The 19,915-nt window shown below is 38.4% G+C and overlaps 2 protein-coding genes across 3 annotated transcripts in view; both read right to left on the bottom strand.

Moving 5' to 3' along the window:
- Positions 1–3,072: 3,072 nt before the first annotated feature.
- stat3 (signal transducer and activator of transcription 3 (acute-phase response factor)) lies at positions 3,073–15,100 on the bottom strand. 2 transcript variants are annotated; one of them, XM_005726078.1, is made up of 24 exons: positions 14,845–15,100; positions 12,220–12,369; positions 11,478–11,721; positions 11,293–11,385; positions 11,118–11,199; positions 10,914–11,014; positions 10,170–10,321; positions 9,827–9,985; positions 9,528–9,620; positions 9,308–9,367; positions 9,167–9,196; positions 8,977–9,070; positions 8,844–8,891; positions 8,583–8,666; positions 7,973–8,071; positions 7,695–7,830; positions 7,552–7,604; positions 7,363–7,457; positions 6,860–6,999; positions 6,542–6,763; positions 6,337–6,379; positions 4,888–4,947; positions 3,950–4,047; positions 3,073–3,705 (listed from the first exon to the last, which is right to left on the bottom strand). In XM_005726078.1, exons 2-24 carry the CDS (start codon positions 12,345–12,347, stop codon positions 3,665–3,667), a joined length of 2,355 nt encoding a protein of 784 aa, XP_005726135.1. In that variant the 5' UTR covers positions 12,348–12,369; positions 14,845–15,100; the 3' UTR covers positions 3,073–3,664. The 2 variants fall into 2 exon arrangements, with proteins under 2 accessions (XP_005726135.1, XP_005726136.1); XM_005726079.1 differs by lacking the exon at positions 4,888–4,947.
- Positions 15,101–16,374: 1,274 nt separating this feature from the next.
- Positions 16,375–19,915, bottom strand: part of cavin1a (caveolae associated protein 1a) — a 15,295-nt gene continuing 11,754 nt past the window's right edge. Inside the window, exon 2 of the mRNA XM_005726077.2 lies at positions 16,375–18,241. Coding sequence (XP_005726134.1) covers positions 17,477–18,241 — 765 coding nt within the window. The 3' untranslated portion in view covers positions 16,375–17,476. The remainder of the gene's footprint in view (positions 18,242–19,915) is intronic.

The raw sequence follows: 19,915 nt of genomic DNA, 5'->3' as shown, positions 1-19,915 counted from the left end.
CAATCTTACGCTTGATTAACTAACTTAACTTTAGTAGGTCATCTTGATCATGTATATCTGCCTAAATAGACTAAGTTGCTACCATCTGATGAGCTGATTAGATGCTTGCATTAATGAGCAGCTGAACAGGTGTACATAACAAGGTGGCCAGTGACTGTGTACAGCAATAAGAAAACTAAAAACGATACACAATTCTATAATGAAGGGTCTCTTTCATTTTCACAGCAGAAATATGCTTATCAAGGTAGAGAGAAAGCATATTTTTTAGTAATTATAATAAGATTGAACTCTGTTCTCTTGAAATGTCCCAAGTTATAAAACTCTGACCTACAACCAATACACACAATAGTAGTACAGTGAAACACACGCAATTCAGTGGAAGTCAGCAGTTACTAACGCCTGCTTTTTTATTACACACATCTGTGTGTACTCCACGTTCCTTCAGTCCTTCAAGATTGCTTTTATAGCTTACCCAGTCGATGCAGCATATACGTCTTTGTAAGTGCCCCAGTAAACTTATTACAAGCAGTTTCGTTCATGATTAAAAAACCTAAAGTTTAATTACAGAACAAACCTTTACAAAACACTTAACTATCAGTATTTCTGAATCTGTCATGGTCATGGGTCTGTGACCCAGTGTTTATGTGTTTTTTGGTTTAATTCATATTCTTTGATTTAGTGTTATTCGTGGTTCTATTTCCTCGCTCTTCCTAGTTTAGCCATTTGTATTTCTAGTTTTTAGGTTCTTGCTCATTGAGTCTGTTCCCTTTTGTGCTCTGGTTGTCCCGTCTGTGTTCTCCCCAGCCCGTCATGTCTCTTGCCCTTTCTGTCTCTTCAGTCTGCACTCTTGTACCCATGCCTGTTTCTCCCTTGGTCCCAGTGTCAAGCCCTTGTCTCTTACTCTGTAATTCAGTGTGTTTCCTGTTTTATTTTGACAGTCTCTCATCCTGTGTTCAGTGAGTTCAGTTTCGCTTCCTCCCTCGCTCATTGTGTCTGATTACTTCCAGCTGTGTCCCCTCCTGTTTTCCATTCTTTCCTTATCCTCTGCGTAATTATGTCCTCCGCCTTGCTCTGCTTGTTGTCGTGTTGCTCACGTTGCTGTGTGTCTCAATATCTATCTACATATATATATATATATATATATATAAAACTCGCTTATGCACCCTCGGGGGCGTCTCCCATTTCGACCTCGGGACTTCCAGGCCATACTCGGCACAGATATTTTTGTATACTATGACAGCTACATTGTTTTGGGGTTCCATGTATGCCCCGCCTGCTAGCATCTTGCACCCTGCTTTTATGTGCTGGACTGTCTCAGGAGCATCTTTACACAGCCTGTCTTGAGGCGCCGGTATATATTAGGTTATTTAGCAACAGATAAGTAAGCTTTGAAAAGAGCATCATAGAAAGGCAGAATGCCTCAGCAAAGACGGGAAGAGGTGTACAAATCTGCAGAAAGGAGCGTCAAACAATTTTTGAAATTGTCAATTTCAGAATAATTTCCCTGGATGTGAAATTGTGAATACTTTTAATATCTTCATAAGATTGCAAGAATCTGGATAAATTTGCATACCAGATTCAGTTTTGGATCCCTCTGATCTTCAGGCCCTCAGGCAGTACTGCAATAAAAACAGACAAAATTCTGTGTTGTAATCACTGGAATAAGTCCAGAAATCATTGTCTGTGAACACAGTTCACCACAACATCCATCTTTTTGGGACAAAGTCTTATTTAAAATAGACTGAGACAAAGTGGAAAATTGCTCTGTGGTCAGATAAATCAAAATCTGGAATTGTTTTTGGAAAAGAACGTCATATACTTGAGGAGAAGGATCATGTAGTTTTTTTATCAGCGCTCAGTCCAAAAGGATACAGTTTTGATGGTAGCGCAGTAAAAGGTATAGACGGGTTTTAAAGCAACATACGTTCCCATCCAGACACTGGTTTTTAGAGAAAGCCTTACATATTTCTAGGTGTTTGTAGGTGCTGAAATGGCCTGTGTCCAGATGTTTCACCAAGTGAAAAAAGTGATGTTTTATATATTCTACTGTGAATAAAATGACTTTAAAAGATTGAATTGTTACTTACAATTTACACAGCAACCCAATGTTTTTGGAATTGGGGTTGCAGAACTGATCTGACTTTATTGGACAGATCAAAGTGAAAAGTATCCTTTCAAGTCTATGGTTATATTACTTGACTGTTTTTAGCGCCAACCTTTCTTTATGATCTTTTTTAGAAAACCTCTGATGTTTCAGCTAGGACAAAGTGCCAAGTGCTTCATTTTTGGCACAATAACTGTGTGGACTTCTCAAGTGTAAGTGTTATTTTAGTTCAGGCAGGTGTGTGATGTGTAAAAAGGAGTTGGTGAAGGTTAAGCATAAAAATATCAGCTACAGAGATACCTGCAGCACTTCTCCAGGATATTAAACACCTGTCTGAAGCATTGTTCACACGCAATATAAAACATAAATAAAAGTAAAAATAGGGTAATGACACCATCCATTGTTACTGGCTTCCTCAATTAGTCTTATGCAATTAAGATGGTGCTTTAATGAAATGAAGGAGCTTTCCATGAACTATAAAGCAACTGTGGACAACTTACACTCATTTATAGATCAGCGTAGGCTGTTTTACTGGCATTCCTCCTTCAAACACAAACAACACTACTGGCTGAGGAGTAATTCATTAAAATGGTTTATTTACATTTTGAGCACAACGCCGTTTTCTAGTTCTGTAACTCTTGCTGATAAAACTGCCAAACTGACAGCAGATTTACACTGTGGCAATAACAGGTGCAGTTTTGAGTTGTCTATTCCACTAAAAATACCACGCCAAATACTGAATGACCCCACCATGCATTGCACCCTGTGGTCTGACACCAAAATATCACATTTACACAAAGCAAAATCATGTTGTGAAGGTCTACAGAGGGATTGCTGCTTGTGCTAGTCTTTCTGGCACCATTAATAGGAGCCTTCACTACAAGACAAAGAAACATGTGGCTTAAATTGTACAATATTAAAATGAAACATTTCAAACCGTGAGCTGACAAAAACTGCATTTCATAACTTCTCACAATGCTAAAGGAGAAAAAAAAACTTTACATGAAAATAATTTCACAATTGTCAGAAATTTCTTGTCTCTTTACACACCTCGATTGGCTGAAACAAATACAAGAAATATTCCAATTTGTGTAAAAAGTATAATGAAAGAGAAACCGTTTTATACAATCAAGATAGGGTGAAACAACGACACCATGCTGCGTTTGGCAGGGACACTGAAAAAGCCTAGCTTATACAACAATTACTCTCATTACATTTTGTCATTCAAATAAAAGAAGACATTATTCATAATTTTTCTAAAAGTAAACAACCTATAACTCGTGCTTAAATGTTTAATGTACTTGAAAAAAAAAAAAAAGATCTATTAATTATAAGGAGAACCATTAAAAAAAAGAGTAAGTGCCAATTCTGTTTCAAAAGAAAACCTTCCAAGACCAACTGCCTTCCCTATTGTGTGAAAGTGAGAAATTTTTTTACATAGAAAAAGAAACAAACTGTACAGGCACACTATGTGTGGAGAGAAAAATGAATCAAGAAATTCTCTAACATAATATGAAACCCAACAAAGAAGGAAGTGGCTGAAGTACTCGATGACTCTTTTCACATAGGCGATGCTACATCCATTTCCAAAGTGAGTGAATCTGCAGATTAAATAAATAAACAAGAATAAAGCAATTAATATTTCAGCCGAATGAAGCACATTTATGCTTAACGATTAGGTCTTATAGTAAGAACATCTTTTGAACATAAAGACATTTTGGCAAGTCCTTTCAAAGGGTCTGACACATGGTTGTAAAGATAAATAAGTGTTTGGGGGAGGAGGTAAAGCCCTGGAAATGTACAAATACAAATGTGTGTGTTTGTAGTACATGTAAGTAGACTCACCCATATGCCCTGGAGTAACTTCTGCTTCGTTGTGCATCAGGGAGTCAAGGGTCCGGGGTGACATGGGGAACAGGTCACTGGTGTTTCCAGAGTTTGTGCTGTGAAAAACAAACAGAGTAAAGAGCATAATATTAAGTACTATGCCTGGCGATGGCTACACAAATCAAATATGAAATACTATCTGTGGTAAGAAAAGTGATGAGGAAATGTGATGCAGCTATCAGAAGTTAAAAAAAGGAGCTGTGATTCTGCTTTGATAAACAAAAGATAGGTTATTGAGTAAATAAGTCACTCCTGTCTCATCTCACTCTGGCAGATGATTTAGCATTGCCTGTGCACACAATCACTGCAAAAGAGCAGGGCAAGGGATTTTGTTTTTAAATGTATATAAACACCATAGGTCATTAAATGCATTTTTTTTTTTGCTTTAAATCAGGCAGTACTGTGCTCAACTGAACAGAAGGCAAACTGAACGGATGTTAATGACAACTAAGGACCAAGTGGATCGAACAGGCCACAGTCTTTTGTTAAGGCTTCACAAAAAACAAAGTCCCCTTTTTGTCTTTTTTCTCCCACCAAACTCACTTCAGCCTTGTCCATTTTATCATGGAACTGATTTTGAATGTTTTACCTTTTTATATTATTTGAATCACTTGTCACTCAAACTATTATGACATCTAATTCGGACCGTTTAAGCCCCACAAAATAATGTGGATGAGGAATGATAAAGAAATGCCTGCAGGAAACAAGAGTATGGGGTGAAATAAGTGAAAGACTAATGAAAGGCAGGGAGCTACTTTTGTATTAGAACTAGGAACAATGCCTGTATGTTGGACTCAAAAATAGGAATTATGTAGGTGAAATTACTACCCATCAAACACACAAAGTGACAAAATGCACACACAGCCCTACATGCCAACTCCCCCCGAGTGGCCTACCCTGGGAATCCGTTCCCAAGCAGTTCACTGTCCGGCAAGTCCATGAAGACGGAGGGACACCTACGGAGACAGGTCAGGATCTCACTGAGCAAACCTCACCATCAAACCTACTAATACAAGGCGGATGACCCGTTTCTACATTCCCCTCGTGTCAGTCAACCTCACTCTATAAAACTCACCTGCAGCTAACGTCCAACTCCTCTGCCTTTCTCATTTGTGCTCATCTCAGACATTCAGGAAAGATTTGATGATCGTCAATAAATATTAATCGTGAATACCAAATATTCTAAAATGGGAATTCCATTCATGTTGTTTCCCTGCTAACTGGTAGAATTACAAATTTAGAAGTTTAAAATGCTTCTTTGTGCTTCCTTTCGTTTATCCTTAAGACTTTAATGTATATTTTGAGGTCTAAATATGGTCTAATAAACAGCAACATCAGTTGTGATTAGGGATGGGTATTGTTTAGATTTTGCCCCACTGTTATCAGTACAGTGAACACCTCTTTGAAGCGAATGCTCTAAACCCTAACCATTTGAGATTAATATTAATAAACAAATCTACGATTACACAGTTAGCTGGGTTGTGGTTCCTTTTTACAACTTCTCCATTATTCTATACTGAGTTATAATGAACTCTATATGTGAGCTCTTTGCTGCTGATGTATTGGCATATCTGCTTTCTTGTACTTACGGTAATGAGCACTTTCCATATCATTTCTAGTGAAAATGAATGCTTACATTTCCCACCCCCATCACTAATACTCTATCTGTGGGTGTGTGTGCACAGTTCTGGGGCTTCCCCTGCCCTTCATTTATAGATTCCAAGGAAGAGAGCTCTCTTCTCGCTTGGGACTACAACACATGATAATCTCTCCAGAGAGAAGAACTGACAACATTACAGGTTATTGATACTTTACGCTCAGCACTGGTGCCCATTTAATACCATATTTTGGTACCCATCCCTATATATGATAAGAGAAAAATCCATACTAAATATTTGGAAATGGCCAGTGAGTCAGATGATGGCGTACAGAAAGTGTGAGACATGGCTATTCGCATGTCGAAAATGAAAATAAATTACTTTCACATGTGCTCAGTGAATACACAGCCAGATGGCCCATGTACAAAGTCAGTCTAAGCCAGTTCCCTACAGAATCTAATACCTGGGTTCACAACCCTTTTCCTGAACATTATGATTCCTCCTTCCTCCTTCTCACACTGAGAGTTAAAACCTCTATGTTGTTTTTTTTCCTGAACTTTTGATTAACATTTGCCACATGAAACAGTCTGAATCTGTGTCTTAATCAGGAACACTCAGTCTTCACAAAAGAAAACATCAACAGGAAGTACAAAGAACTAATATAAGCGTTGGCCACTGTTTGGCATGCGACCATCCTGTAAATATTATCACTCTGAGATACGGAAGAAGGGAGTGGAAGATACTTACGGGGTAACGCAGATGAACTTTGTCTTCAAATAAGGCTGAATAGCTGTTAGGGAAAAAAATTGGAGAAAATAATGAGTACTATTAAAAACAAAACAAATAAAAAAAAAACCTAAAAAACACTTGCAATGCTGTTATAAACATACTGAATATGTTTGAGTTTCTTTTTAACTAAATAAAGACTATGAAGAACAAGGCAGTAACTTACTGCTCGTTGAGTCTCCTCCCATCTCGGCTTCAGGAGCTGCTTCTGGCCTGCAGTATTTCCCAAAGGCTTCCTCTTTGGGAATCTCAGGATATAGGTAGACAAGAGGTGAAACCAGGATATTGGTGGCATCCATAATCTTGTAGCCCATGATGATGTCAGCAAACGACATGCTGTTGAGCTGCTGCTTGGTGTAAGGCTCCACTGACTGGATCTGGGTCTTTCCTATATAAACACAAAAAAGTTCAACATCACAACAAAAAGAGCACATGAAAAAAAAAAAAAGATCATCAAAACAGCATAAAGTTCTGAAATACTCACCACTGATGTCTTTCTCTACCCATGTAAAGGTGATGCCCCCCTCCTTGCTGCTCTCGCTGAAGCGCAGCAGAAAGGTACCGGGAGGTTTTGGACTCAGAATAGCTCTCTCTCTCTCCTTACTGATAAAACCCATGATATACCTGTAGACATATGAAGAAATGAAAATACTCTTAACCCTGTAACACCAAGTTTGTAATATTTAAAACATGAGTTTTTCAGATTTCTTTTTGTCAGAAAAACCTAAATAAATTGCACAAAAACACCAGCTATATTAAAAAAAGATACCAATTAAAACATGTATGCACTAATTTATAATTAATATTTTTGTTTAAATGTGTCATAAGGTTAAATGATACACTCCAGTATCAAACATTTTGAATTTTCTGGCAATTATTTCATGATTCAGGCTTTACGGCTAAAAGAAAGTCTCTTCCATGTCAAGAAATTTTCTAATATGAAAGGAAGGTAAAAGGCTTGACTGTAAACAAAGCATGACCTCTCACCCTTCATTCCACAGTGCAAGAATGTACTTTTTCACCAGGTCAATAATGTTGTCAAGCCACACCCAGAAGGAGAAGCCTTTGCCTGCCATGTTTTCCTGTGAAGTGGAAGAAAAAAAAACAAACTCATACAAAACAATAAAATATCACTAACAATAACGCTGAACAATTTAGTGCCATTTGTTGTAGTACCTTGCAGAACTTGGCCCAGGTGATTTGGCATCCAGAGTAGTTGACACATGGTCCTATATAGATAATTAAAGAATTAAATCAGATTCATAAAGAATCGTGAAAAAACTAAAAAGACTTTGATGTTTTAGGGCTTGTCATCAAACCTAGTAATTTCTCAGCCAATGTGGTGAGCTGTTCAATGGTCAGGCCTCTCTTGGTGGTGGAAGAGAACTGCCAGCTCAACACCTCAGCCACCTGGTCCCATGTCCCCACTGGAGGTTTGGTGAAGAAGTTCACGTTCTGTGCAAAGAACCACCAAGGCAAAATGTTATGAAAACATATACATTTCCTACTTTCTACTCAAACAGATCTTCAACTCCATTGAGTTAAGATCCACCTCATGCAGAGTTTAGTCCCTTTCCACCAGAGGGTGCTGTCTTACCTTTGGGTGGTTAGTGAGCATGTTGTACCACAGGATTGAAGCCCAGGCATTTGGCATCTGGCAGATGTTTGATATAACTACCACAGGCAGGGAATGGGTCTGCAAAAACATGGTGTGTGTAACAAAAAAAACAACATCCATCATCCAAATGTTATTTATACATGATATTGTTTGTCATATATTTTATTAGCTATTAAAAAAAATTGACTTAAAAGTTAATTTAATTTTAAATTAGGATTAACGCATTACTAAAGGAGCTGCAAATTCAAATAATACGATTCTCTAACAAATCACCATTTGCATCAGCGTAAATCTTCAGTGCCAGTGACCCTGCCATTAACTGTGGGCAGGTCAAAAAAAGGGCAAACAGAAGAAATTTTGTGTTTTCAGAATCAGTCCCTGTAGAAGCAGTGTTGATGAAGGTGACTGGAGGTGGACGACTTCATAAATGACTAACTTGTCTGGTGACTAACTTTGTATTGGGTGTCATATAACGAAACTGCATTGTGCTTCGGGAGTGTTTCGAATTTTGCTGATTATTAGTGTTGCTTGGGTTAATAACGAAAGCAGAAATATGCTCCATTTCATGACACACAGTGGCAGTACTCACCTCCAGATCTATCTTCAGGCCCTGGTGATAGACCTCTGTTTCAAACGTGATAAGATGCAGTTCCTCAGTGACAATCAGAGAGGCCTAGAAAACAAAAAACAACCTACTTAAATCTCTTTATAAAACTATATGTATACGAGATAAAGAGGCCTGTTAATTACAGGTTAAAGCAGAATTTTTCACATGCTAAATACAGTTAAGATTCTGTAACGAGCGGTTTGTTCACTACATTACACAAGTCCAGCAAGAAATAGGGCTTACGTCGCTATTGGTCCGTCCACCATTACCACACCTTTGTTCTCGCAGGGTCTGCAACAAACAGGAAGTCAGTGCTCCGCAGAAGGCCTTTATCAGATTACTTCATAGCTTTCAACCGGTAAAACGTTTGACTCACCAAGTGTTTAAACTCTGCTGACAGGCTACCATTGTTGGACTCCTCCATGTTCATAACTTTTGTGTTAGTACCGAGGATGTTAAACTTTCGTGATCTAGTAAAATCATAGTAGAGGACAAAGTAAGAACCTTTTCTAAAATACTACACATTAAAAGCTCTGAGGTTTGAAAGTTTGTTTTTAAAGTCTTACCCTCGAATTGCAGCCACATCACCAGATTCCCTGAAAAATAGAGATGCAATGAGTAAAGCAGTACATTTGCTTTGTCTTTCTATCCTAGTGATCAAAACTTAACAGAAATGTTGGATGATAAAAATATATAAATAAACTCACTTATCAATGCAAACTTTAATTTTCAGCTGGTAATTGAGCTCAGGAAACTTTACCAGTAACCTTTAAAATTTTGAGAAAAGAGACAAGACAGAACAAATTCATCCACTCATTAAAATGACTGTTACACTTCCCGTTATACAGGACACAAAAAATGTTGCAATAAAATGTATAATCCCAAGTATAAAAATGTACAATCCGGTGTTGTAATCCTGATTCTCACCTGACTTTATTTGTGAACTGCACGCCTGTTTTGATAACCAGAGGTCTGTCCGGATGCATGGGCATGCAAGGCTGTCTTTCAACCACAAAAGCACTATGACACAAAAGCATTACATCAATACATGATGAGCAGTGTTAAAGGTATAAGTTCCCTAAGTAGTAATTTTAAATGTTTCTGAAATTTCACATTTACAATATAAAAACTGTGAGAGACTATGGGAAGCCTTAAACAAGTCAATACCTTAAATCCATGCAGATCAAGTTAAGACAAAAATCTAAGTAGATAAACATCAAATGTACCTCTTCATTAGGTTTCTGAACAAGTCCACAATTTTCTCCTCAAGTGCGGGCCGGTGCTGAATGATGGGGTCTCCTTTGTAGGACACCTTCTGTTGGAGCTCTTCCAGCTTCTTGATTTGCTGACGAATTTGGAGCTGGGACTCAGCCAAGGATGTAATCCTGATTAAAGTAATAATACAAATTGCAAATCAGACACTTGTCTATATGAAGGGAGTAAGAAGAGCAGAGACCAAAGTCCACAGTCACTTGGCCAGAATCATTAATTTATGATGTGAAACCTACTGTGAACATATCTAATAATAGACAGCCAATGATTAATCTCTGCACCAGTTTCCAAGTTTACCAAGTTTCAAGGCGATCGAGACAGATGTTTGGAGGGCCTCCAATACAAGCAATCTGCTGTCTCCTCTTCCAGTCAGCTAGTTCTTCATCTGTCAGGTTCTTCTGTACATAGTCCATGGCAGTCAACAAGCCTCCCATCTCCGTAACAATTTGCTATAACAAAGCAAACACAGCACACATTAAACATTGGCATAAAGAGTTATAATCCATCTGTGGTCCAAACTTTGTACCACTGTTAAAGATTCAAACAATGGCTGTGTTAATATTCAGGTTTAAGACTAAGATTATTCTTTACTATCATTCAGCTAAACATTTAGATGTTTATCAATCTTGCATTTATAATTTTTAGCCAAATTTCTATTTTCACCATTGATGAATGTAACTAGCAGTAGTTGCTTGTTCAGTACACTGCTGTCTGGCAAAATTTAATGGTCAACATATGTGCAGCATGCACAACTAAGGGACATTTGGTTTCACAGATGCAATGCCACATCTATTGCTTTTTGTGCTAGCCAGCAAACTTAAACTGGGTGTGCCAGCTTAAGTCCAGAGGTGTTGTTTCATTTCGATCTAATTACTTCCTAAAATGCCTCTTTATACATTTTTGCACGCCCTGAAATGTACAAATACAAAGGTTTCCCTTTATAAGGCATTATAATGTGTTTCGAATATCCTTGTTTTATAGATGTTACCTAAAGCACTTGACATAACACATGCTTAAAATCAATAAAGTTTAAAAACCTACCCTCCTGAGCTGATCCAGGGCGCTCAGCATCTGCTCGAGCTGGGCCATCTTCTGCCTCGTTGCAGCTGCCTGGCTATTTCCATTTAGATCCTGGGACAACTCTGGGAAGAAGGTGAACAGGTCACCGTTAAATTAACTTTTAGCTGTTAATACAGGCAACACAGCTAAGAAAATTACATCAAAAACATAATAAGATAATTATACCTCCTTGGCTTTTTAGGGTCTTGTAATTGAAATCAAAGTCATCTTGCAAGTTTTCAAGCATTTTCATCTTCTGTTCCATATCCTGTGGAGAAATGGGTGATAATGTACATACATTTATGCCAAGAAAGACCAATTACGTAAATATGCAGTAAGTGACTCTTTAATGAGAACTAACCTGGACCCGCTTCCTGATGTCTTGAAGATTGTGCTCCAGTATCTGCTGCTTCTCTGTCACTACTGTTCCAGTGGGATGGGCTGCCTGGCCATCCTGCAAGAGAATAAAAGATATACTACGTAGAGCCATTGTACTAACTATATACACCATAAAGTCTGAAGCTAGGTCAATATTGCTGTATGAACCTGTGTAGCAGAGGTGGCAGTCTGCAGCAGCCTCTGTTCTTCCCACAAACAGCGGGCAACAATGCGAGCAATATCCATCGGTTTCTCCAAGTACTTGCTCTGCAGATGCTGTTTAATCCTGCGGAGGTTATGCTGGTAGAGCACGTTGTTCTCCTGCAGGAAACGGCTGTACTGCTGATCTATTTCTCCCAAGAGGTTGTGGAACACCAGTGTAGCATGTGACTCCTTATTGGCAGCGTAAGCCCTTGTAAACGACAGGTAAAGTGATCAGTATGTGCTCATTTCTAATTTTTCCTCATACATTAAGGTCAAACTCATCCCCATTTGCCACAAGAATGAGTACTCGGGTTAACACGCATACTGACACATTATATCAGAGTGCCCCGATTCCTGTGGTGGTGTTATAAGGAAAGAAGAGGGTGATAATGAATAAATAAAAACATTTTTAAAGCCAAAAAACATTTTGGAAATCATAATGAGTGGCCATCTCCCAATCCAAAGGGAGAGAAAATTACATGAATTAAAATGTAATTTCACAACAGAGCCTAGAAATGTAATTTTTATTTATTTATTAACCTTTATTTAACCAGGAAGATCCCATTGAGATTAAAAACCTCTTTTTCAAGGGAGACCTGGCCAAGATAGGCAGCAGCAGATGTCTCACAGTTACAGAAATTACTCAAAACACAGGCAGCAACAACACACATGCAACAATAAGTGAAAGAATACAATTATTTCTTACCAGTCCTGACTCTCAATCCAAGGCGCAAGAAACTGTCGTAACTCCATGGGGAAGCTGTCACTGTACAAGTGGTAGAGTTGCTCCAGGTACCTGGTCTCCAGCTGCTGTAACTGGTTCCACTGGGCCATCTTGACACTCACCTCCTTTGGCCTACATAAAAAATATGAGTGAGACAACATAAATTCTCCAAAAATTCTATGAAAATACAAACTGATAATACATACTGCCACAGTTCCTGATAGAATCAGGAAAAATTAACTGTAGGGAAATAGCTAAATATCAAGTTTTCTCTGAAAACGATGTCAGGCCCATACAAGCTTCCTATTCAGTACAGTCACTTCCTGTTCACCGAAACACTACGCCTCCACCAAGAAATTTAGGCCAACATGAACAGCTGTCAACTCCCCGAGCAGACAGGAGTTAATGATCTTTGGTGGTAATTTTGCCTCGAAGGTATGTCACTGCGCTTTCTGTACTTTGCAATTTGAGTAATAGTGTTTCATTTATTTTCAATGACCTGATATCAGATAACTCTTATCTAGGTTATATAACTATAACTTTTCCATCAGATCCACTTGAGCGGTTCTCCTAGCCTTCTCACATTTTCAGCTAAAGGTTACACCATTCCCTGAAGAATTTTCTACTGTACACTAACAATAACCAGACATTCAATAAATCAAAAAGGAAGCCATTTCCTTTGTTTAATCCTTACATAACATGTTGGATAGTGTTGCAGTAACATCATTCCACTGAATGTGTGTACCGTGTTCTCTAATACACCTAAAGTTCGACTTTAAATATAGGCAGAGACGTTTAACAAAGCTTTCATGCTTGGTAGCTGCTGACACAGAAATGTACTTGACAAAAAAACAAAACTTCACTTTCTGTTTCCAAATGTAAAGATTTTCTCCTGCTGACAAAGCATAGCACCGAAATAATGCTGTTCATGTCTGAACAGGTTAAAACACAGACCTGAATTTCCATCTGTCAAGGTATTAGCATTATTCAAATCAACACTACATAGGTTCCATATTCATACACATGGAGGTGAGTGCCTTCTCAAAAGCGTCATTTTAAAACACCAACAGAAAGTGGATTTCCCAACATTCACTGAAATTAGTGTTCAAGGAAAGCCACTAGTTTCGGTAAAACCCCCCAAAAAACAAAATCACTAATATGCTCACTAACGCTCACTAATATTGTGTTGCTATTTTAAGCAGTGAAGGCACATAATTAACTGTCCCACAAATGTTGCATTTTTCATATGACCAATGTTCCTCTTCCCACATCATATGAAAAAGATGCATTCATGCATGGTGTAGATTTCTGGGCATGTAAAAACCCTGAGAGGATCAAACCAAAGAATAGGCAAGTCTTTATCAGTTCAATAAACAACAACAACAACAACAACAACAACAATAAAACAGTATTTCAAGTTAACCATGACCCTTAGGCACAGTTGTAAGTTTATTGTGTAACCTACTTATCCTGTTTCTCCTGAAATGGCTGGACTATTTTGACATTTACTAAGCCCTTCTGTGAGATCTCTGCAGAATTATACGTGTGCAGTTACAGAAATAGTTGTGTTTTATTTTTAATCAAGAGTAACTTTAGACAAGCAGCTTGTTTATGTCAGATGAAAGGAATCCATGAAGTCTAAACAACTCATCTGTTGGTTGCATAACTTAGACATTTTGCTTAGGTCTCACACATTTTGTGTTCCTTTTCTTTTCACACCTCTATCAATGTCTGAGCTTTAAAACTTAATCTAAAGCTCTCAAATTAAAATCCACAACTCAGAATTAGTTATCATAAATAAACCTGTCTACCCAGCTTGTCCACTGCCCTATGCTCGGAAGTAAGTGGCACAAACAGTGCCAAGCAAAGTGCCATTCATTAAAACTCATACCTATGATATTCCAGGAAGCACTTCCTTGAGACAACAACGAGAAACAGTAAGCATGTCAACCTTCACTGGCAGTGGATGAAAACAATAGTACAACTACATGTGTTATTAGGCAAAAATAAATAAATAAAATACTGATTGATTATGATGTGCGTCCATATTCAAAACTCGTCAAAAGTTAATAATCTGCTAACTCACTGTCCCCAATTAAAGCCTAATTTATTGAATGCAAGCCTTGAATCATAAGGCTAGGTAGTGGGTGTGCTGTCCAACTGATGGCATGGTGATGGGCGTGACAGCTTAAAGAAAACAGAAAGAACTGAACTGAATTTTCCTCGGTCCAAAGGGGCATCCCGTTAAAGCCCACCTTCCCTTTTTAAAGCATATCAGATGTACTCCCATTATTAAACGAGGCGTTAGAGAGTAGACGAGAAAAACAGAGCACACAAACACAAAAACTGTTAAATATTACGTCTGTAATATACATTTTACAAGAAACGAGCAGAACTGTAACACACTTAAAAACGTTATTACCACTTTAATAAATTATGTATTACTGTGAGCAGAGGGGGTTTCTCCAACGTGAATAACTAAGAACCTATAAAGTACTGCAAGTCTACCCCAGCAGCGTTATCGATATTAGAAGTAGACGTGCATTAACATTACGTTAAAAATATAAAATTTACACCAAAAGCAGAAGTCGATTTATATTTGCTTACCTGGCTCGATGCCACTTATTTAGAAAGTTTCTCCGCCAAAACAGTAACCCTTCTCATAAAACACACTGACGATAACGGTCAGTGGCAACTTTCGTAAAGATTTTACCCACAAAAACGAGGGAAAGAGCTCGAAAAAACCCCCGTAAGTCTTTATATTCTCTTCCCAACACGAGAAACGCTTCTTCGTCGCGAGTACGGATCTTTCAGTCAACCCATCCCCTACATTGCAGACTTTCCAGCCAGCCAAACTCCTTAAACTATTTTACTGACATTTCCAGCCGCCAATAGTGGTCTTCAACTCTGCTGTCACCAATCACAATGCAGCTTATAAGCAAAGGAGGCGGGACACTAGCTTGAGGTTGGTTGAGGAGGTCCGCTGTATCGCTGTCGCAACTGAGCTGTTCTTCTGTGAACACCCTCCCCCGGGTAAGCCATAGAGTAGACGTTTACGCTGGGTAGCACCGGAGGGAGCACAAACATTTTCACGGAACAGCCAGCCTAGAAGTCATCTGAATTACCGGCAGTGCCGACGTCATCGAGAGTTTAATAACACTAGAGCGCTTCATTATTTACCTTTAGTTATAACTCAACCCTCTGGTCACGTTAGGTGAAGGAACACAAATAAACTTATAAACTGACAAACAAGACAACATTATCAGCCAGGTTCGTAAGAATGATGCCAGGCACTAAATATTATTTAGTAAGGCGTTTATTTGTATTGAATTTGTTAGGCATAAAAAGCCTTAAACACAACATAATCAGTCAAGCGTCATTATTTGAATATAAATCAGTAACACCAAGCGTACTATTATGTCACATAAGGTTGCAGCAACGTTGAAGCTCATTTTCTGAATAACCAGCAGCTTAAAACAAGACAAAATAAACAGGGTGACAAAAACACACATTTCTTCTAAAGGAACCAGCGAGTATTATGGATAAAGTACAGGTTGTCTTTGCCAATAAAATAAAATAAAATAAAATACAAAAAAAATAAAAAGTAAAATAAACAAAAGGCTAATGCTATGAAAATATTATTGCCCATGTGAATTCACAGGCCAACGGCTGATTTCTTTATTGTTTTTTGTGATTTCAGCTTCATGCTTGAGTACGTGACATGCACATACGTGTCACCATTTAGTAGTCTCTCCCTTCCTTACATAGACCCCCCCCCCCCCCCCCCCCCCCCTTGTCTTTCCCAATGTTCTCTGGTTTGTGCAGTGCTCTGACCAAGCACTCTCCTTAATTGTATTTCCCCGCCCATTGATTACTTTAATGGTGGTCGATGCTACACAGTAGGCCTCTGCGTGTGTGTCTGCACCACATCAAGGTCATTCAAGTCTCCAGGGAGGCAAAATGGAAGACATACATTCACCTTGTTGTTGTCTGGAGTGCGATATGCTCGGCCTTACAAAATCAGAAGACTGACTGTGCATTGCCATACCAGTTTACATTCATTACTGCTTGGTTGTTTTCTCCATCTTATGCCAACCAAATTGTATAATTTACGACCAGATTTTCGTAGTTTTTTGCTTTGGATGTTCCTGTAATAGTTCAGCTTCTCCATATTACATACAGCGGTCATTAAACTGTCATGTCGCGTCTCTTTAGACCATCTTTTTTTCTGTCTGTAATTACTTTGAGAAATTTTAATAGTGTGATGAGCACTGTGATGAGCTGTGACCATGGTGATACAGTCTTTTTCATCTCCCCTTTGCGCAGCAGTGCAATATGTGCAGCTTAGTGAGAACGTGTTCAGATACACCAAACGCCGTATCCTCATTAAACACTGTTTTTACTATTGCAAAAGTGACATTCCGAATCTTTTTAATATTTTCATTCAGTTATTCATTTTTCAATATGAATAACCCCACATATACAACAGTATATTTTGCTTTTTAGTGTGGTGTTATGCATTTAAACATTGTAATAGTTGAATTTGTCACAGGTTCATGGTTCCTAGTATATATTAATAGAAACTGCACATCTATTTCCAGCCATTCACACTTAAGTGCTTAACAATGAGAAACACTGTATTGTAACATTTGGGAAAATGTTTGTAATCTTACGAAATATGGAGTACAGTTTAGTTAAACGCCTTAGTTTAAGTCCAGTGCAACAGATCTTTTCTTCACCTGTTAATTCTTCTGTAGAAGAATCCGTCTACAACTTTTACATTTATTTTTCTTTACACATTCACATCACTTCACCCGTCCATTACAACACAAACATTGCCAAGAACTTCATTTTTCCATATTTGTTAAGGCAAATGCCACACTAAATATTGTCTCTTAATCACAACAATTTTTTTGTTTTTCTTTTAGCCACACAACTAATCAAACCAACAACAAACAACAAATACTCTAATTTCTAAGTGTAGCATATCCAGTCAGCCTGTAACATAACTCCTGTTTTTGTCTTTCTTTCTATTATTTGAGTGCTAAATATGAACAAATATGAAAGTTATCCCTGTTGGGAACAATACAAAGAGAACAGAAAACAAATAAGATGTCATAGATTGTAATCATCTATAAAGTCCCTACTGTGTCTTTGTGATTATATTCATTTATCAGTATTCTGTTTCCTTCTTCATCTTAATATAATTTCTTTCACAGCCCCGTGGAGCTACGAGACTCTATTCACTTTGGGCTTTCTTTAGGTGGTCTGTATCCACCCTGACCAGGTCAGAGTCTTCAGTCACCTCCAACAGAGTATCTATTTCGGGGCTGTCTACACTGACAAGCTCCCCTTCCTCCACCTCCACGTGCACACCCATCCCGTTCTCCTCTCCCCCTGGCTGAACCTCGGCCTCGCTCACTTCTACCATCTCCGTGTTCTGCACCACCTCCTCCTCCCCTTCCCGGATCTTCTTAACATGGAAGGTAAAAGGGGGAACGCGGTACACGGAGGTCTTGGAACGAGCATACATCTTGTGGTCAGGGGTGAGTGACTTCTTCATCTTCTCTTTGGAACTCTTTATCTTTGCCCTGCGCTCCTGGTTGGGAGTCATGCGGGTCCCGAGCTTGCCCATCTTCTTCTCAAGACTGTGCTTGGTTTTCTCCAGGTTGTCACGGGTTCTCTGTCTTGTCTTCTCCAAGTTTTCACGGGTTCTCTGCTTGGTCTTCTCCAAGTTTTCCTTGGTTTTTAGTTTGGTCTTCTCAATTTTCTCTTTGGAGAAGGCTTTCTTTATGTTATCGACTTGCTCTTTTGTGGTGCGTTGGAGGCGCTTTGTACGAGTCTCTATGAGCTCCTCTTCAATCACCACCTCTTCATCTGAATTAAGATTGTCTGGGAGTCCCTCCTGTCCCTCTTCAGGGATTTGCTCAAGGCCCTCCGCTGTTTTACTTTCTACCGCCTCTGCTGTCTTGGATTTGGATGCCTTTGGTGGCTTCACTTGGTCCTAAGGGACAAAATAGAAAAGAAAGAAAGAGGGAAGAGCATTAAGCTACTGTAGCAGAGTGAGCGAGACTGAGTTAAACACGCTTTACAACAATTTTTACAAACATTTCAATGGACATGATGTTTCATTAATTGTATTATATGAATAATGTAAAAATAGCATATGTTTCAATATGTTTTCAAATGTACCACCTATACAAAATTAAGATAATGGGCAACGGAATTGCAAATATCACCCTGAAACTCTGCAGAGTCATGCCTCATCAAGTAGTCAGTGTAAACATGTCACTGTGTGCAGCTGGTGCGGAGTGCCATCTAGTGGTGTCACTTATATGCTGAAAATTGTGCAAACAAAATGGTTTTAAATTTTTAGTTATGAAAGATAAAAGAATGTAGCCTGGCATATTTATAGGTATTATATGGCATGTCTTTAAAACACTAGTAAAACCTGAAAGGAATCCTATATTATCTGCAACTTTAGTCATAATGAAACTGAAGCTCACAATTTGTTCATCTAACCACAGGTTTATTTCCTGCCACTTACATATCATTTCTGTATAAAAGTCTGAAGACCTAATCTTCAGTTAAATCTCTCAGTAGACAATTTCAGCTTGTGTTTGGTCGGCAAAAGTGTTGATTATAAAATGCAGAATAAAGACTGGTGGTTAAATTTCACTGGAAATACTTAGTGGTTAGAATAGTTTCGGTTTAGCACATAATGCAAAGTGCAGCAGTTTCAGAGATGACCAGAAATTGCTGCATACATAAGCCCAGAAGCAGGACCATAGTATTTGTTCTATGCAAAGCTACACGGGAAGGTATCACCCTGTCAAACCACTTGGATGTGCATCTATTTGAATACCCCCCTACAAGTTACAATAAAACAAAAACAAAACCTTAAATCAAAGCACTTAAATTTTTTATTTTACATCTGTCAACAAAGTAGACCACATTTCCATGTTGTTTGGCAGGACAGTGTCATTCCAGATATCCACAAAGGGAGGAGCAGTACTATGATAGAAATGTGATTCCCCCCAACTGTCAGTTACTGATAGAGGGATCAGTCGACCCACCCTGCTGAACCACACCTCAGTGCACCATCACTATAGTCACTGACTTTGTAGATACACATGAAAAAAAATCAGTAATTCATGAGACCAACCTAGATATTTAGGAATATTTAGGATGTTCACACTCTGACATCTAGGTTCAAATACCAATGAGTGTTTACATCTGAAGTTAATTTAAGAGGCATAAAAGGCCTCATATCTATTTTGTCTAATATCAGTCCGCTAAATAGCCACAATCAGACAAATAATTATCCTGCAGAACACGGACTCAGATGAAACAGACACAGCGCTGCTCGCATGTAGCAAAGGTTTGTTTATCATCTCCACTATGAGGGACGACACATCTTTATTTGAAAATTGTAAAAAGAAACATTTCAATAAGGTGGGAATAATTTGTCAGCCACTGTTATTATAAGCTGCTATAATTACAATGCATACACCTAAATGCGAATACTGCCTAGGCAGTAGTCACCCTTTCACACTTTAAATGACAATTTAGGTAACTTGATGGTGGAGTAAATGGCATTTCAGTCATTTCACAGCAAGAATACTCATTGTTCTTTCTTGCTTTTTGCATGTTCTCCCTGTACCTGTGTGGGTTTCCT

Source organism: Pundamilia nyererei, unplaced genomic scaffold, assembly GCF_000239375.1.
Source record: "Pundamilia nyererei isolate P.nyererei 1_Seehausen unplaced genomic scaffold, PunNye1.0 scaffold00018, whole genome shotgun sequence".
Taxonomy (NCBI): Eukaryota; Metazoa; Chordata; class Actinopteri; order Cichliformes; family Cichlidae; genus Pundamilia; species Pundamilia nyererei.
Note: the sequence above shows the minus strand (reverse complement) of the source record. Positions and strands in the feature narration are given on the sequence as shown.

Bases quoted from the DNA above. Each gene is read 5' to 3' on its own strand.
- stat3 (XM_005726078.1), bottom strand. From the start codon at position 12,347: ATGGCCCAGTGGAACCAGTTACAGCAGCTGGAGACCAGGTACCTGGAG. The intron at 8,667-8,843 runs GTAAGCCCTATT...TTTGTTTTCTAG, and splicing joins GTGGACGGACCAATAGCGAC to GCCTCTCTGATTGTCACTGA. The intron at 7,605-7,694 runs GTTTGATGACAA...TTATCTATATAG, and splicing joins ATTGGCTGAGAAATTACTAG to GACCATGTGTCAACTACTCT.